This window comes from Brachyhypopomus gauderio, chromosome 13 (assembly GCF_052324685.1).
Source record: "Brachyhypopomus gauderio isolate BG-103 chromosome 13, BGAUD_0.2, whole genome shotgun sequence".
Classification (NCBI taxonomy): domain Eukaryota; kingdom Metazoa; phylum Chordata; class Actinopteri; order Gymnotiformes; family Hypopomidae; genus Brachyhypopomus; species Brachyhypopomus gauderio.
This window is the reverse complement of record NC_135223.1, coordinates 14851377-14871153: the sequence shown is the minus strand read 5'-3', so window position 1 is coordinate 14871153 and position 19777 is coordinate 14851377. Positions and strand designations below refer to the sequence as shown.

The window sequence follows — 19777 nt, the reverse complement described above, 5'->3', positions numbered from 1 at the left end:
GGGAGCGCCCCCCCACCCCACCCCTCCCTCCTGCTCCCTCCCCACACACTGCCATATGGAGCTCTGCTCACATCTCATCGAAGCACTGATTACCGTGCTTCACACACTCTCAATCAAGCCTGGAGTGTGAGTGTGTGCTTGGTAGTGAAGAATTCTCAGCTCCAGCTCATCGTCATAACCCACCAGCATGCACACACAAACACGCACGCGCGTGCACACACAAATGCACAAACATTTCAATAGAAGACTCCTAGATGTAATCTTAGATCTTATAGATCCACAAACCTAGACTCAGGCACTTTCTAGGAACCTGTTTGGCTGGGCACTGCACTCTCCACAACAGCACATGATTTCAAAGCCATCAGGTCGATAGGGGAGTGTCTCGTGGGTGAGCGTAACTTCACAGTGGGGAGGTTTGGAGCAGCTTGTGCATGTATATGCGCCTTTGGCCTCAAGGTTTCCAAAAGAGCACAGGAAAGCTCTGTTGCCATAGCAATGGCCTGAGTGAGCAAGCAGGGCTGGACGCAGATGAGCTGGAGTGCAGCTGGTGAAACTTTACAGAGCCAGGGGACAACAAACACCCCAACAAACACTACAACACCTCTAAACACCCCAACAAACAACAAACACCCCAACAACCACACCATCCCAAAATACTACAACAAACACTACAACAAACACAACAAACACCCCAATAAACTCCCCCAAAACACCCCAACAAACACTATAACAACCCAAAAAACACTACAACACCCCCAAAACAACCCAACTAACACTACAACACCTCTAAACACCCCAACAAAAATTATACCAACCTCAACAACACCTCTAAATACCCCAACAAACACAACAACACCCCAAAACACCACAATAAACACCACAGCAAACACTACAAACTCCCCAACAAACACTACAACTCCCCCCAAACACCCCAACAAACACTACAACAACCCAAAAAAACACTACAACACCCCCAAAACAATCCAACTAACACTACAACACCTCAACAAACACTACGCTTCTAAACACCCCAACAAACACTACGCTTCTAAACACCCCAATAAACATTATAACAACCCCAAAACACTATAACAAGCCCCAAAACACCCCAACAAACACTACAGCACCCCCAAACACCCCAACAAACACTACAACACCTCTAAACACCACAACAAACACCCCAACAATCATAACACCCCCAAACAAATGCTACAACACCCAAAACATCACAACAAACACTACAACACCCCCAAAACACCCCAACAAAAACTGCAACACCCACAATCACCCCAACAAACACAATATCACTCTCCAAACACTACAACACTCCCTAAACATAACAAACACTACAGCATCCCCAAACACCCCAGCAAACACTATAACACCCCTCAAACACCACAACACCCCAACAAACACCACAAGACTGCTCAAATAACTAGTACTACAACACTCCCAAACACCACAACACCTCAACACTACAACACCCCAACAAACACCACAAGACTGCTCAATTAACTACAGTACACACAAACAAAGAATTAAGCAGGCATGCTGCAGGGGTAGGAGGGGCTGCAGGTAGAGTGAGGGTTCTGTGTGCAGAGTAAGGAGGAGTTGAGTGAAGGTACTGTGGGTGAAGCAATAGGACGTTGGGTGGAATGAGTATGTTGTGAGTGGGGCGTAGGATCTGTGGGCAGTTAGGGGACTGTGGGTGGAGTGATGGTCCTGTAGAAGAGTGGGTGTGCTGTGTGCACAGTGAGGATGTGGTAGATGGAGCATGAGTGCTATGGGTGTAGTGAGGGCATACTCACTGGTTCCTCCGTTCTCTGGCTCCCTGTAGGCAAACTGCAGGGTGGTGTCCAAGGTCCTGAAACCCTCCTTCAGAGAGTGATGCTTATAGTACTCAATCAACTCCTGCCAAAGCAAAGCACACACAACACAGTTAGAGATACAGACACATCTGAACACACACACACACACACACACACACACACACACACACACACACACACACACACACACACACACACACACACACACACACACACTCATGCACATGTAGGCACATAAAATAAATAAGTACTCAGAATGAAAATGTCGGAGAGCAGATTCAATAAGACTGCAGTATTCACCATTTTGCATCCAATAATGCTCTTTAGGTGACATTTGGGAAATCGAATCTAAAAGCACTTTCAGAAGTAAATGACAAAAGGCGCTCGATCTGCGTATGGCATGATGACGTTAAAAAGGCTTCTATGAAGACTTCTAAAAGGAAAACAGATGAGGCAATAACAATCCGCAATAGATGTATAATAAGAAATGGTGCCATGAAAACTCATACAATACAATATTCCCGTACAGGACATAATTTTTTAACCAAGCTTGCTAAATAATGACAACAGGTCTAAATACGTGTCCAGCACAGAGAACACTCAGGATACCACACACAGGATACCACACACAGGGCTGAGTGCATATTTGAAGGCAGTGGATCATATTGCCCACAAACCTTCTATGTATGTGCGCACACACACACACACACACACACACACACACACACACACACACACACACACACGATTCAGGGGCTCACCAGGATGCTTCTGAACCTCCGGTTCTCGGCTATCTGGAAGTGGCCGTCCCTGGTTAAGATCTTGATGTGCTTCACATCATTGTTGTACCTGTACAAAGTGAGGGGGGGCATTTTCAGCTGAGTGCTACAATCCATAATGCCCCCCAGGCACAGGGACAGGGAAGGAGGCCAGGGCAGTGTGTGTCTTCACCTTAGCTCTCTCTCTCTCTCTCTCTCTCTCTCTCTCTCTCTCTCTCTCACTCTCTCTCTCTCTCTCTCTCTCAATAATAATAACCTGCCTCAATCAGTAAGACACTTAACCACATGCCTAATAAGTACAGTCTGCAGATGTGTGGTTGTGAGGACGTGTGGTTGTGAAAACGTGGTCGTGAGGACGTGTGGTCGTGAGTATGTGTGGTCGTGAGGACATGTGGTTGTGAGGACATGTAGTCGTGAGGACGTGTGGTTGTCAGTACGTGTGGTTGTGAGGACGTGTGGTTGTGAGGACGTGTGGTCGTAAGGACGTGTGGTTGTGAGGACGTGTGGTCATGAGGACGTGTGGTCGTGAGGACGTGTGGTTGTCAGTACGTGTGGTTGTGAGGACGTGTGGACGTGAGGACGTGTGGTCGTAAGGACGTGTGGTTGTGAGGACGTGTGGACGTGAGGACGTGTGGTTGTGAGGACGTGTGGTCGTAAGGACGTGTGGTTGTCAGTATGTGTGATTGTGAAGACGTGTGGTCATGAGGACGTGTGGTCGTGAGGACGTGTGGTTGTCAGTACGTGTGGTTGTGAGGACGTGAGGACATGTGGTTGTGAGGACATGTGGTTGTGAGGACATGTGGTCGTAAGTATGTGTGGTTGTGAGGACGTGTGGTCGTGAGGACGTGTGGACGTGAGGACATGTGGTTGTGAGGACGTGGGGTTGTGAGGACGTGTTCATCATTTCACTGGTCACGCTGGACTAGTTTCAACTGCTGGAAATGTATGTACTCGGTTTGTATGCTGTTTTATTAAGGTTCTCTGTGTCTACACTCTTTGTACAGCTTCCATACCCACTGCACAACTTAGGACTTCACAACACACACACACACACACACACACACACACACACACACACACACACACGTCATGACATATGCTTTGCAAGCACACACCTCCTCCCACACACACACACACACACATAAATATCATAAGACAGACTAGTTTTGCAAGTAGTACAAGCAAGTCAAGCAAGTCTCGTGCTCCCAGACACACACTACAGCGATTGGTCTGCACACTGCACATACACAACACACAGACACACACTACAGCGATTGGTCTGCACACTGCACATACACAACACACAGACACACACTACAGCGATTGGTCTGCACACTGTACATACACAACACACAGACACACACTACAGGAACTGGTCTGCACACTGTACATACACAACACACAGACATACACTACAGCGATTGGTCTGCCCACTGCACATACACAACACAGAGACACAAAACTAGCAGTCTAGGTTCAGTGTACATGCTCAAAATGATGAAGGCCCTGATTAAACACATAGATGTTCAGCATTTCAACCACGGAGACTCACTTGATACTGATGGCATACTCGTTACTCTCTTGACCTCGGTGCCGCACCAGGTATGTGCTGTTCTTCCTGTTCACAAGCTCCGCCTCCGCCTCTAACCGCTGCATTCGCCCGGCAAACCTGCACAAAACATGCATGAGTCGAGGTCAAAGTTCAGGGACATGACAGACACGAACAGAGGCGGTACATGGCTAAGTAAAGCGTGAGGAGTAAGACACTGAATGACTCCATGCTCCGCCCACACCCCCAGCACACCACTCACACTTCCCAAGGATGAAGTGTGTTTATCTTCACTCCCGGTGCTTTTAATAGCTACATTGAGTATTGAACAATACTGGCACTTAACCCTAACCCGATACATAAGAATTCAATTCAGCATTTGAAATGCACAAAAGATGCTATATAAATAGATACTAATATATTATTATTTTGCATTATAAAAAAGACCTCAAATATATTGCCTATTAATATTAGTAAGAGTATTAATAATAATAGTTCTTAACAACAAAAACAACTCACCAGGGCTGAGGGGAGTAATCGATAGGTTTGGCCTGGAGGAAAGACATAGAAAGACCCAACAATTAGAGAGAGAGAGAGAGAGAGACAGAAATAGAGAGTGAGACAGACAGACAAAGGCAGAGCAAGAAAGACAATGCAAACAAGTGGATTTGTTCTTGAAATTCCCCTCTAACCTTTTTCATTTAATTACTGTCAAGAATGTGTTTACCCTTCACATTAGGGACCCCTCTGCTGCCCACTGACTCCGACCTCAGTACCAGAGTATGTCTTGTGTTTAAGGCCACTATTGTTTTTCTAATTACACTCTGATGTTTTCTGCATCATTATTTTACACAGTGAAAAGAGAGTGTCACTGCCTAGAAAAAAATGTAAAAAAAAAGGTGACACTCACGCATGGGCACGGCTTGACCGCGTCACTGGGGAAGAAGCCCACCTCTCTCGTCGTTAGCACCTTCCCCTGCAACCAGGACACATCATTTCATCACGTTCAGCTGGACAAGCCCTCTTCAATAATTCAGCAGTAATTAGCACACGTTACCCAGAGTGATCCATTTAGAGCTAGATGGGAGAAGAGGAATATCTCCTTCCCTCGGTAATAACTTGTTCTTAATGCCTTGTTTCAATGTAAATGAACGATGTGGTTATATCAAGAGTCTACAAACACTTAGTGGTTTGGCTCTTTGTAAGTCATCACAAACGGTGTTGGTTTACTCTCAGTTGAACGAACCACTGGAAACACTAGCTAATGAGTGGATGTCAGCATTCGGAATCAGATGCTGTTAGCCAATGTTAACAGAACAGGTGTCAATACCTGATGGTGACATCAGGATTACAGAGAAGGCAGGACCCTTTAAGAGAAGAGAAAGCTAATCCGGAGCTTTGCCGAGGGGTAGAGGAGCAAGTTAGGAACAAGGCAGGAGACCGAGGACGCGGGTGATTCAGCAGGGGCCGTCCAAGTGGAGATCCACATTTAGAAACAGAGTCGCTCCATTTCAGAGACTTACCTCGACTGAACTGCACTGCAAGCCCCCAAAAAAGAGAAAAGCTCTCCAGTCACTGCTCTGAGATGCTTGATTACCGGAGAGATGTACAGTGAGGAAGCAGTGAAGCTATTGCTGTCACGAGGGCACGAGCCCCGAGCCTCGTGTGGGGCCCGTCCGCTCCGTCAGGACGCGTCTGCTTCACTGCACCTTCTGATGGTCCTGCTGGGAGACGCTGAAAGCTCACAGCAGCGCCATCGGCCATCGTCTTCAAACTAACTCAATTTGTAAAGTGGAGCTTAAGTAGCAGTGATGCGTTTAGCTCAGTTATGTTTCACCGGCGCCCTCCGGTGGGTCTGTTCTGCCAGCTACAGCTGAGATGGCTCGTGATTGCCATTAAACCTCCTAACTTCGTTAACGTACACAGCATAACGGGTCAAATTAAATTAGAGCAACTGATCATGTTTGTATTCTTGTCTACAGAGGGGGGGATGTGCGCAGTGTTACCAGGGTAACCAGAACTACTCAGACTGCGAGTGTTACCGCAGTTACCTGACATACTCATGTTATCAGGGTTACCCATGTTATCAGGGTTACCCATGTTATCAGGGTTACCCATGTTCACCTGTGATACCAGAGATCCCAGGACTGTCAGTCCAGTCAGTGCATTCAACTTCATCAAGGCTATAAGGGTATCCAGGATGTTGAGGGCTACCAGACTTAGTAGCCCTAAATGACCAGTGTAACCAGTTCCCCCAGGAGCTGGTGAGTCATACGAAGTAGCAAAGAGTGTCTGAGTAGCAGACGGGCAGGGAGGCCCAGACTCCACCCATGACTCCACCCATGACCACATCACCAAGCGAATATGTTGTCATCCATCAGCTGTTCTTCGCACTGCCAGTACAAACACTACACCACACACACGCTAGACTACACCACACACACACACACGCCAGACTACACCACACACACACACGCTAGACTACACCACACACACACACACGCCAGACTACACCACACACACACGCTAGACTACACCACACACACACACACGCCAGACTACACCACACACACACGCCAGACTACACCACACACACACACCAGACTACACCACACACACACACACACCAGACTACACCACACACACACGCCAGACTACACCACACACACACACACGCCAGACTACACCACACACACACGCCAGACTACACCACACACACACGCCAGACTACACCACACACACACACACGCCAGACTACACCACACACACACACACACACACACACACACACACACTACACCACACACACACACACGCCAGACTACACCACACACACACACGCCAGACTACACCACACACACATGCCAGACTACACCACACACACGCGCGCCAGACTACACCACACACACGCCAGACTACACCACACACACACGCCAGACTACACCACACACACACGCGCCAGACTACACCACACACACACATGCCAGACTACACCACACACACACACACACGCCAGACTACACCACACACACACGCCAGACTACACCACACACACACACAACAGAATACAGACTACAGATGCTAGATTCTCTGTTCTGTGGCCTCGGAAATCATTGCACTATTATACTTATTTCCATTTATTAGTAATATGTAATACATTGCACATTTAGTGCCCTGTGGTAACTGCATTATAAGACACTAGTACTACTGCTGCATTGAGTCTGTGTCTTTTACACCATCACAGGGCTAGCTAAACAGGCTTCTTCTGACGGCCCAGACCCCGGAGGGGTTTAATGATTTTTACTGAAATGAACTGATCTAAGCAGAAGTGAAGCGCGCTAGCTTGAACTGAACTACACCTTCCTGCTTTACCAGCCGGAGGGTTCATGAAAGGAAGTGCTGTGGCTGCCTGTGGAAGGCTCCGCCCACATCTTTGTGCCACGCGTTCACAAGTGTGCCATTGTTTTGACAGCAGGTGCCAGGCATTGAACTGCTTGTGCATGTGCACATGGGCGTTCTTTGAGTCTGTATGACGATGAAGTGATGAGAAACCTTCATTTCATCTCTGTATGTGTCATTTCTCTCTCTCTCTCTTTCTCTCTCTCTCACTCTGTGTGCTCTGTGTGTGTGTGGGTGTGTTTGTGTATGTGTGTAAACTCAGTGGGCGGTGTGCTGGCGCGTGTGCTATCTCAGAGAGCCAGAGAGACCAACAGCTTGCATCAACAGCTCAGAGTGTTGACAAAGGGCGGAATCAGACGTGGCTACACAGCCTGTCACTCTGAGAACAGCATAAGCAGGCAGCCGCACGCTCAAAACTTCTTTTCCACCTGCCATCAGCATGCAACCTGCACACACCTTCACCACCCAGAAGAGAAGCAGCGGGACTAGGTGGGGGCGGACGCATTAGGCATGCCGCTCGCCGTGTGACTGGGTGGAGAAGCGCTTTATCAAAAGCACCGCAGGGCTGGAGGGACGGTGTTCTGAGTCCTCCCTCCCGCCACTGTTTAGCGATGACCTATGGGCCGTGCTGCATTTGGGAGGCCCGGGGGCCCGGGGGCCCGGGGGCCCGGGGGCCCGGCTGCTGAGAGCTGCAGGCAGACAGGATCACATGGCGCTGTGGTCTCGGCTGGGCGGGGTGGCAGTCTGGCCACCTCATTTGCTGGGGAACATCCACTCTGCTCCACCTCCCAAGGGCCCAGGACTGCGGATGGAGAGGGGCAGCGAGTGTGTGTGTGTGTGTGTGTGTGAGTGTGTGACGGTGAGGTTAGATTATCCTGAGGGTCTGCTGAGGAGAGCCAGGTGTAAACACAGGTGCACAAATGCGCTTCATGTTTACTGGAAGCTCCATTGCTGAGATACCCAGCATGTTAGCATCTTAATGATGGAATCCAATAGGGTTTCATTTGTATGGTCTGTTACAGCAGACTCTGGCACAAATGGCTTTACAGGAACCCAGAACTAGACAGTCAGGAGGAACAGGAGCTATAGAAGAACGAGGCGTCCAGTCCAGAGAGCTGCTTCACATACAGATACAGGCGGAGAGATGTTTAATGATCAGCTTTGAAAGCTCACAGAGGATTTAGTGCCATCTCTGACTGTTCCACTCTGCTGGAGTTTGTGTGTGTGTGTGTGTGTGTGTGTGTGTGTGTGTGTGTGTGTGTGTGTGTGTGTGTGTGTGTGTGTGTGTGTGTGTGCGTGTGCGTGCGTGCGTGTTTGTGCGTGTTTGTGCGTGTTTGGGTGTGGAGCGATGGGGTAGGGTAGTTATGTGTGTGGATTGAATATTTCCATGACAATAATATAAAAACATGAGAATTAAGTTAAAATCAGCTTAACTATACTAACTATACTGTATTTAAAAAGCAATATTTTTGAATACTCCTGTTAAGGTTACTATGGAAATGGAACTGAAACACCCGAGAAAGATAGCAATACTATGACATAGCAAGACTATGAATGTGTGTGTGTGTGTGTGTGTGTGTGTGTGTGTGTGTGTGTGTGTGTGTGTGCACGCGTGTGTGTGTGTATGTGTCTGCATGTGACAGTTGGGGAAGTGGGAGGAGGACGAGATGAAGCTTCTCACCTGCCACCAGGAGCTGTGGAGGTCTGCACGAATGAGCTGGATGATGTCTCCCTCCTGCAGGCTGACGGGGGGGCCGCAGGCCGGGCTGGGGAGGCCGTGGTAGCTGCGCACCGCCAGCATTCTGGGGAGTCCTGACGGAGCAGCAGACAACACGTCAGCTCTGCAATTACCTGCTAATGTGTGTGTGTGTGTGTGTGTGTGTGTGTGTGTGTGTGTGTGTGTGTGTGTGTGTGTGTGTGTGTGCAGCTGGCGTGCAACAAAGATGACGATATCTTTTGTCACAATAAATCCTTGCACTGATATTTCTGTACAGGAAGAGCAGGTTGTTAATGAGCACGCTGGCACACTCGTGTGTATGTTTTTGTACCATCCCGTGTTTTCCTTATGACCAGAGTATTGTCTCAGCCCTATGAAGCTATGAATAACACACACAACGCACGCACACACACCACCACCAAACAATTGCTGAGGTTAATAATGAGCTGCTACGTGTGTTAAAAGGGCCGTCACTCTCTCTGTTTCTTAGGTGCTGGAGGGCATGTTGGCAAATACACCCAGGAAACACACACAGAGCTTTTCACCAGCACAGAGGCGACTACTACTCCTGCCCAAGGTCACCTGCCAAGAAAGAGAGGCAGAAACGGAGGAAGACAGGAAGAGAGAGGAACAGCGAGAGAGTGAGAACTACCAGCAGTCCAGCCTGGATCTGACCCTAATTGGTGATCAAAAACATGCTGTTTTTGTAACTGGAACACAGTGAGGTCTCACAAGATTGCAGGTGTCCTGAACCGAACCTTGCGGAGGGTGTGTGTAGCGGTTGCAGACGTGTGTGTGTGTGTGTGTGTGTGTGTGTGTGTGTGTGTGTGTGTGTGTGTGTGTGTGTGTGTGTGTGTGTGTTGTGGCGCCGATGACGAGAGGCTGGAGGAAGCAGGTGCCGGTGCAGAACCCCAGCAGGTAGTGATCCAGAACCTAAAGACCTCCTCACAGCCCAGCCAGTCCCTGCCTCCTGCTGCTGCAGCTTACAGTGCCACACACAGCTGAGTGTGTGTGTGTGTGTGTGTGTGTGTGTGTGTGTGTGTGTGTGTGTGTGTGTGTACCACATCTCTGAAAGGCTAGGCCTACAATATAGGCTGCGGGAAACCTGTTTACTCCCTCTCACTCACCCCCTCCAAAATCACTTATAAAAACAAACCTGGGTGTGACAGAGCTCTTAAATGTTAGTAAGGATACCCAAGAGGCAGTGGGGAATAGAAAGAGCGACACAGATGAGAGAGAGAGAGAGAGAGACAGAGAGCTGGTGAGTCAGGTCCAGGCCTTCCATGGTCATAAGGTTTAATAACTGATTCCACACACAAGGACACGCAACCCTCGCAGGAGTTTGTTTTCACATTCCTGCAATTATCTAAGTGATTTTAGAATTGGGCTATTGCGGTTTGGCTACTGTGGTGACAGATTTCATTGCTACGTCATCGGTGGAACAGAGAATTCTAGCGAGTCAATACTCCAGACAGGGTTAACAACCCTGACACCAGAAACGCTCACTACACGAGGAACCAGAGTCTCAGATTGAGATGCTGATTGAAGCTATTGCAGTTCACTATGCTTGTGGCTGCACATGTTCCTGGGCACAAGCCATTTGCCTTCTAGTTAGAAAGCTTGTCAGGTCTCCACTACCATCCTGCAACACTGCAAAAACAGGAATCAAATATCAAATGTTCTGTGCACGTTGGTTCAGTCAGAGCACAGCTAGAAGGTCTGAGCATGGACTCAAGCCCATATATTTGACGTGGAGTGTACTAATGCATGCTGAGATATTGGGAGTTTGATTGTTTTTCAGAGCAACAAAATGGGGAGAAGACCAGTTCATTTACATCACGATTCAAAGAACACCTTGGAGACACCATGACTACATATGTGGCATGCACCAAATCCAGCAACCATCTACCTGTGTGCTGGACAGAAGCTTCATCCAGCCTTTATGTCCAGCCCCAACCGGGAGGGGGGGTTATTGTAGTGACCACTAGGTCTATGCTAGCAGATTTTCAGCAATCAGTATGACTGTAGCTTTCAGCAGCTGGAGGCTGTTCAGTTTGGGTTTAGCATAGGTTTTGCATTATAGGGGACAGGAGACCTCAGATTAAAGTGGTAACAGCTAATCCATAGCATGTGTCATCATAGGGGACAGGAGACCTCAGATTAAAGTGGTAAAAGCTAATCCATAGCATGTGTCATAATGGTGGACAGGAGACCTCAGATTAAAGTGGTAACAGCTAATCCATAGCATGTGTCATAATGGTGGACAGGAGACCTCAGATTAAAGTGGTAACAGCTAATCCATAGCATGTGTCATAATGGTGGACAGGAGACCTCAGATTAAAGTGGTAACAGCTAATCCATAGCATGTGTCATTATAGGGGACAGGAGACCTCCAGATTAAAGTGGTAACAGCTAATCCATAGCATGTGTCATAATGGTGGACAGGAGACCTCCAGATTAAAGTGCCAACGGCTGATAACGGCTCCAAAGCATGTTTTCCCAGCACATTCCTGCTCCCTAACTATGTCGCCCTGGTAACATGTGGGAGCATGCCTTACCCATGAGTGTTCCCCATGGCATTCTGGGATTTGGGTCAGGTGCACATGACGGAATGTTCTAGAACTCAAGGCAATGCAAACATGAATTTCTATGGAAGCAGCGAGACTGATGAAGGCCTGTCTGTGATAACAGGAAGAGGAAGAGGATTCTCTCACTGGTGAGTTCCAGGTAACTGCAGTCTGACTGGTGGGGGATTACTCATTTTGCAGCACTCCAAAGACTTCAAGAACCTTCTCACTTGCAAGTGTGTGTGTGTGTGTGTGTGTGTGTGTGTGTGTGTGTGTGTGTGTGTGTGTGTGTGTGTGTGTGTGTGTGAAAGAGAGAGAGAGAGCTTTGAGGTCTGTGAGTGTGTGCTCTGGGCCACTCACCTGGATCTGTGGGTCGGCTGTGTGATCGGTCCTGCAATTAAAGTGTACACAGCAAATAAGCCCCACAACAATAAAACCCTCATGCACCGATGCCAGTCATATCCAACATGCTCATAAAGTGACGTTTTTATCAGAGTTCAGGCTTTACTCAACTCACAAAACAAAACAAAGACCAACTCTGCAGAATAATACAGGAGCTACACTTGTTATCCTGAATGTCCACATCTCCAGCAGAGCCAGACAGTCTAGACGTCACCTCTAAAGCGTAACTGTCAGCCCTTACGCGAACACATGCTACCATGCTGTGTTCAGCTGCCTCTGGTTTGTTGGGTCATGCACAAACATTTTATAAACAATGCTGCACCATTACGATCAGGAGGAAAATGCTTTCATTATATTATACAACTGTAAATATCTATACATTGATCTGTACTTGTATATATTGCATCAGTTGTAATTGAAATGGATATAAGTGAAGATTCTTGCTAAGGAGGCACTGAACACATAGTTACTGCACCATAGCAATGGTTAAGTACCAAGCAGTGGACAAATTAAATGGATTACTTTAGATTGATCCAGCTTAGATTTAGGTTTAATTTGATTACTTCAGAAAGCTGATAACGCACCGCTGTTCCAGCGTGCTGACACACAGTCCTTATGTGCAAAAAGCAGTTTATAATCCACAGTTATTGCAGCATTTGGCTTCCGAAATATGAAATGTTTGCATTAATGTGACAACTCTAAGAATAACGCAACTGCAAAATGTACATTGTATTCTGTTAAAAATACACGAGAAATGCAGGATTTTGGAAACATGACGTTTCTGCAAAGTGGCTTATTGTGGTAATTTTGGCAGTGCTCTGTAAGGCTCTCCCAGGCAATTAAGTGTTTAGCAGTAATTTACCTAAAGAAGAGTGTGTCTTACCTGTGTTCTAAAGGATCCAGAATCTGCAAGCATGTTGAAAACAGGCATAGTCAGGAGAAGGTCTCAATAACACGCACACACTGCCACACAAGCTAATTTAATTAGTATGTCTGGTTCACGTTGTACTAAGAGTTTTGGTTGTGTTTTGTTATTCTAGGCTGTATATCCTGAAGGCAGGTAAAGGGAGGGGCCAAACTAGTATGCGCTTAAGTCCAGAAGCCTCACTGATTGGCTCCTGTTGAGATAGGCCCACCCACTCCCCCAGCCCGAGCTCCAGGTTGAACTTTGTCCAATTAGACTAGGTACACTTACTGTATAATGGTAATAATGCACGCACGCACGCACACACACACACACACACGCACGCACACACACACACACACACACACACACACACACACACACACACACACACACACACACACAACACACACACACACACACACACACACACACACACACACACACACACACAGACCACATCACACACAAAAACAAGAGCTGAACAGGCACATACAGCAATACAGGCAAATCAAGAACCAATTGCACTGTAAACAACCATAAACACAAGATACAGCTTTATGACACACACGTGACATTTGTTTTCTACCTGCTTGGACCTTAGAACTTTACTTTAAACCTACGTCAGCTAGTCCTCTAAATTGTGGCGTTGAAAAGATAAAGAAAAAAGTAAACAAGCAATTGCAAAAACAAACGAATGTGCAGGATAAGGCTTTACTGTCTATGGTTCCAGTGAGGCTTGCACTTCCAACAGCATTCTTCTTAACACATGTAAACCATGTTTTCCTGGTCGTCTTTGACAGGGATTCTCTTAGACCCCCCCACCCCCAGTACGTCTGCGTCTGCAGCTTGACTGCGTCTCCCCGAGGGTCTGCAGCACTGGTTCTGAGGGGAGCTGGGTGTGAGAGGATGAGGCAGGCTGCTCTCAGTATGAAGGTGCATGTTAGCAGGACAGACATGGCTGATGACGGCAGGCACCGCCGCCTCTCACAACCACAGCTGCTCCTGGAGCAAGGGGCCATGTTCACGGGTGTTAAGCAGAGCTCAGGTGGCCCAAAGTTATTGTTATTGGTAATATCCTAACACTGTCTCAGCTTCACACACATGCACATACACATGCTCACACATTTGGTGCACGCACACACACATCAACTCCCACATAAAGACAATTATACAGATTTATCAGATGTACTTACTCTACAAGCAGATATTAAAAAAGATATTAAAAATGCAACATATGAATGCAACAGTCAACACAGTATTTACATGAACCTATTAACAATGCATTTAAACAATGCTTGATTGGAAGACAGTCTCTGTGTCTCTCTTTCACTCTCTCTCATTCACACACACACACGCGCACACAAACACATATACAAACACACTCAAATACACACACAGAGAGGTGAGATTAAAAAATACCCAATAGACCAGACCATATTACAGTCTCAACATAATCAGACATGTAACAGCCTGTACTTGCAGACAAACAGACAGGTTGTACAGCACATGCACACACACACACACACACACACGCACGCACACGCACACACACACACGTCACTGGAGCAGCAATGCTGCGGAGCCTGTTTGTGGGTGAGAGCTGTCAGGTGAAGGTTGTTCCTGAAGACCTATGCCAGGCCATAGTTTTATTGGCCTGTCTACTTCAGTCTCCTGCAGGTTAAACATTAGCCTCACTCGCATGCTTGCTCACACCCGCACACTCACACACACACACACACACACACACACACACACACACACACACACACACACACACACACACCTCCCCTGCCACAGCAGTCTACTTAACCCACCAGAGTCACAGCCAGTCAAACACAAGTCTGTAAACAGCATGCACTAGATAGATACACACACACACACACCCACACACACAAAGGAATGAAATCAGGGTGTTAAATCAGCACTAACGTAGCCTGGACGTGGCCAGGGTGCATGCAGAGGTTAGAGTGTGTTAGGAGTGTGTTGTGCCAGTTTGGGAGGGCAGGGACCCACCGGAGGTGCTGCCTTTGCCACACATGGCCACCCTGCCAAGACATTCTTTATGGGCACCTTCACCACATTTACAGCACTGGTAACCCTGGTTAAAGATCCCCCTGACCGAGAGAGAGAGAGAGAGAGAGAGAGAGAGAGAGAGAGAGAGAGAGGGAAAAAGACATTTAATTATTGCTCAAGCACAGGAGAGCTGAGAATGGAGTGATGGCACAGAAGGTATATGGAGTGATAAAAGAGGAGAGGAGTGGGTAGTGACAGTAGTAGTGATTTGTAGCAAACTAAGGATTGGAGGCGGAGCTTCAGACAGCACCCGTCACCACACCCTGCCCTCCTACTTTGTGATCAGCTGGGCCAAACACCAATAGCATTGTTGTTAAAAAGACTTCAACCTCAGCAGACAGCACATCCGTGGCCTTTGTTTTTGTCTTTTGTGTGTTTGTTTTTTTTCTGCCGGGCCTTCCGTGGTAGTGGCGCTCTGGAGGAAAACAGTCAGCTGCCAGACCGTGAAACACGAGCTTCTGTCCGGCTAGAGTGATGACTGGATCAGTCATTACCCACATGCTCAAACTCCCGCACACCCGTCAGTCAACACCCACCTGCCGCCTGTGATTCTGGAACTTATGATCACATGATTAGTCTAACGAGTACACATATGGAGAAGGAGAGAGAGAGGGGGAAGATGATCAGCAGAACCTCAATAACTCTCTCACTCTATCTCTCTCTCTTTCTCTCCTTCTCTCTCCCTCTCTCTGTCTCTGTCTCCCACAACACAAGGACTAAAGTAACTGGACAGCCAGTAAGTAACTGGACACCCAGTAATTAACGGGGCAGTGATCACACAGGATTAGTATTTAATAACTCAAGTGTAGAATATTAGCTCAGTTGAAAGTGTTATATATATAATGAGAGGACAGCACAGAAATCACAGCACTGGTTTAATCTGTCCATTCTGGACACACTGGAGAAATTAACTAATGTCATATTAATTACTTGCTTGCAAATTCATTATGCAACCAAATAATAAACTGTCAGTGATGGGCAGACTGCACAATTTATGGCATGTGACCATGAAAGTGGCAGTCGGTCTCTATAAGGTCCTTGAAGGTGTGGGGTGTGTGCATCGTATCATGATAACGTCAGTGTACTAGTGTACCAGTGTACCAGTGCACCAGTGCACCAGTGTACTAGTGTACCAGTGTACCAGTACACCAGTGTACTAGTGTACCAGTGTACCAGAGCAACAGTGTACCAGTGTACCAGTGTATCAGAGCACCAGTGCACCAGTGTACCAGTGCACCAGTGTACCAGTGCACCAGTGTACCAGTGTACCAGAGCACCAGTGTACCAGTGTACCAGTGCACCAGTGTACCAGTGCACCAGTGTACCAGAGCACCAGTGTACCAGTGTACCAGTGTACCAGTGCACCAGTGTACCAGAGCACCAGTGTACCAGTGTACCAGTGTACCAGAGCACCAGTGTACCAGTGCACCAGTGTACCAGTGCACCAGAGCACCAGTGTACCAGTGTACCAGTGTACCAGTGTACCAGTGCACCAGTGTACCAGAGCAGCAGTGTACCAGTGCACCAGTGTACCAGAGCACCAGTGTACCAGTGTACCAGTGTACCAGTGCACCAGTGTACCAGTGTACCAGTGTACCAGTGCACCAGTGTACCAGTGTACCAGTGTACCAGTGTACCAGTGCACCAGTGTACCAGAGCACCAGTGTACCAGTGTACCAGTGTACCAGAGTACCAGTGTACCAGAGCACCAGTGCACCAGTGGACTAGTGTACCAGTGCACCAGTGTACCAGTGGACTAGTGTACCAGTGTACCAGTGTACCAGTGTACCAGTGCACCAGTGTACCAGTGCACCAGTGTACCAGTGCACCAGTGTACCAGTGTACCAGTGTACCAGAGTACCAGTGTACCAGAGTACCAGTGTACCAGTGGACTAGTGTACCAGAGCACCAGTGTACCAGTGTACCAGTGTACCAGTGCACCAGTGTACCAGTGTACCATAGGCACAGCCCAGAGGTCCACTCACCTTAGCAGCATCTTGCAGGAGCTGCAGGCTCTGATCCCGTCAAATGTGTGCATGTGGAACTCGTGGAGGTGGCTGGTGCCATTCTCCGGGCGGATGTTGGAGCTGAAGAAAGCGAGAGCAGAGACAGGCGAAGAGCTCAGAGACGCAGCCAGAGAGAGTGAGAGACGGACAGAAGAAGAGATGATCTGCTAGTGCAGAAACCCTCTCGCTAGTTCTGTTCATCTCCAGCTGATGTCTGTCCTGGCCACGCAAGAAACTTTGATTGCCAGATATATCCTCCACTCACGAAGGCCCTCAGGGTAATGACAGAGAGAGCTGGAGAGAGAGGGCCTGACTTCCTCTACTGCAGCCCACCACCTCTTCATCAGTAGTGTGAATTGAACTGCTCCATTCTGGGCTCCTCTGCTCTCTACCTCTATCTCTCTCTGTCTGTCTCTCATTTCCTGTCTCTCTCTCTCTCTCTCTCTCCATGCCACCACACCTCTATCACACTCTTGATACACAAAAGCAGCCAGACGCACATAAGAATTAAAGTAGTGATCGCTTTTCAGGTTAAGGACTCCCTGAGCATAGACAAGGGTAGGTGCATGTGTGTGTGTGTGTGTGTGTGTGTGTGTGTGGTGTCTGTGTATATTTATGTTATTTGGTGTGTGATGTGTAAATGTCGAGCCATGTCTGCAGCAAGGTATCATGGGATATGTGTGTAATGTGTGAAATACAAAAGTATGAGTGTGTGGTGGTTCAATCTGTGCAGTAATTGTAGATGATCTGGGTTTCGTGTCTACATGCAATACATTCTGTAAACTAAATGTCCTCTCTCAGCTACCATAAACAATTTAAGAATCAAAATCACATTTTAGTCATTTTGCTCACCCACCCCTCACTTCCTCTCATTTTCTCACTCCCTCCCCATATCACTTCTCTCTCTCTTCCTCTCTTTCTGCCTCTCTCTCTCTTTCTGTCTCTCCATCTCTCTGTCCTGCCTTTCATCCAGCTGCATGGTTTTACTGAAGCCTGCCTAGAGCTACTAGCTTGGTGCCACCAGAATAGCAGTGCCAACGTGGCCCCCTGCCCCCAGCTCCGCCCCCACCCCCAGCTCCGCCCCCACCCCCAGCTCCGCCCCCACCCCAGCTCCGCCCCCTGCCCCCAGCTCCGCCCCCACCCCCAGCTCCGCCCCCACCCCCACTCCCCTCCACCCCCTCATGGCCAGCTGCACGGTTGGCACCCACGAGCACCGGGCCCCGGCTGAGTGGGGGGAGGCCAGGCACGCAGCACGCTAGGCCAGGCTGGGTTCCGGAGCACTGCTGCTGGCCTGGGGCCATGGCCGCGTGATGATGGAGGATTATGTTTTAGTGTCTGCTGTCAGAGACGATGACAGCTTAGCTAAATATATCTGATAGATGAGCAAACCTGAAAAACAAGAGGAGCAAGGTCCAACTCACACATATGTGCATGGACACACACACACACACACACACACACACACACACATAAACACATAAACACGCACTCACACACACACACAAACACACACACACACACACACACACACACAAACACACACACACACACACACACACACACACACACACACACACACACACACATAAACATGCACTCACATTGCCATGCCAAACTGTTCCAGCCATTTCTTCTTTAGCTCTTTGGTCTTGAAGAAAAACTCAAAGCCATTCTGACCCTGGTTGTGTGTGAGGTAGAATCCATAGGACCACTGCAAGAGAACATACACACGCAAACACATACATACACACACAAACACACACACACACACACACACACACACACACACACACACACACACACACACACACACACACACACACACAGAATCAGACACACATGCATACACCCAGACACAAACACAAACACACTTAGAAAGATGCATCATCTCAATGGATCTATTAAGAACAGAGGTCAATTCTGCGAGCCAGACACAGACTACTCTCCGTGGCACGGGTGTGTTGATAGAGGAGGGAATCACCAGCCATCGGCACCCTGCCAGGCCAAGGTAGCACCTTGGTGGGGATTGTGGGTGTGCACCAGGAGATTAATGAGAAGGCGCACTTCAGAAGAGAGGAAAACAGTAGCCTTCCTGATGAATGCTGAAAGTCTGGTTCGTATTCACTGCAATTTGTCTTTGTTATAAAAATTTAAAACAGATACAAGTGTATCTCATCGGTCCTTTCGTATAGATCCTCCATGAAAAAGAACAGATTTGATACCAATCTGTCTCTCTCTCTCTCTCTCTCAAGCTCTCTCCCTCACTCTTCTTCTCTCTGTCTTTTACAGATGACTGATAGTGATGCCGTTATCTAGCAGACAATAAAGCTCTGGCATGATAATGTGTGATGTATCATTACAAACGACATCATGTTTTCTGGTTTAGCCAGTGACGGGCGTCGGCTGTGTTAGTGAGCGGGAAGCAGGCCGTGTTTAATAGGAAACACCATCTGTGGGTATGAAAGCTGCTCCCCTACTCATGTGAAGCACTAACTGATTATGGCAAGGAAACATGGTGAGAGGAATATTTCTGTTTCTCTCCCCCCCCC

At 48.0% G+C, this 19777-nt stretch overlaps 1 protein-coding gene across 2 annotated transcripts in view; it reads right to left on the bottom strand.

Annotated features, from left to right (window-relative positions):
• The window catches only part of vav3a (vav 3 guanine nucleotide exchange factor a), an 87645-nt gene that overhangs the window by 5074 nt on the left and 62794 nt on the right, over positions 1–19777 (bottom strand). For both annotated transcript variants that reach the window (XM_076971182.1, XM_076971183.1), the window contains exons 15-25: positions 18830–18939; positions 17208–17309; positions 15163–15263; positions 13126–13148; positions 12201–12231; positions 9238–9368; positions 5068–5133; positions 4677–4708; positions 4161–4277; positions 2591–2678; positions 1809–1911 (exon numbers count right to left, since the gene is read on the bottom strand). In XM_076971182.1, the coding sequence (XP_076827297.1) occupies positions 1809–1911; positions 2591–2678; positions 4161–4277; positions 4677–4708; positions 5068–5133; positions 9238–9368; positions 12201–12231; positions 13126–13148; positions 15163–15263; positions 17208–17309; positions 18830–18939 (904 nt within the window). The remainder of the gene's footprint in view (positions 1–1808; positions 1912–2590; positions 2679–4160; positions 4278–4676; positions 4709–5067; positions 5134–9237; positions 9369–12200; positions 12232–13125; positions 13149–15162; positions 15264–17207; positions 17310–18829; positions 18940–19777) is intronic.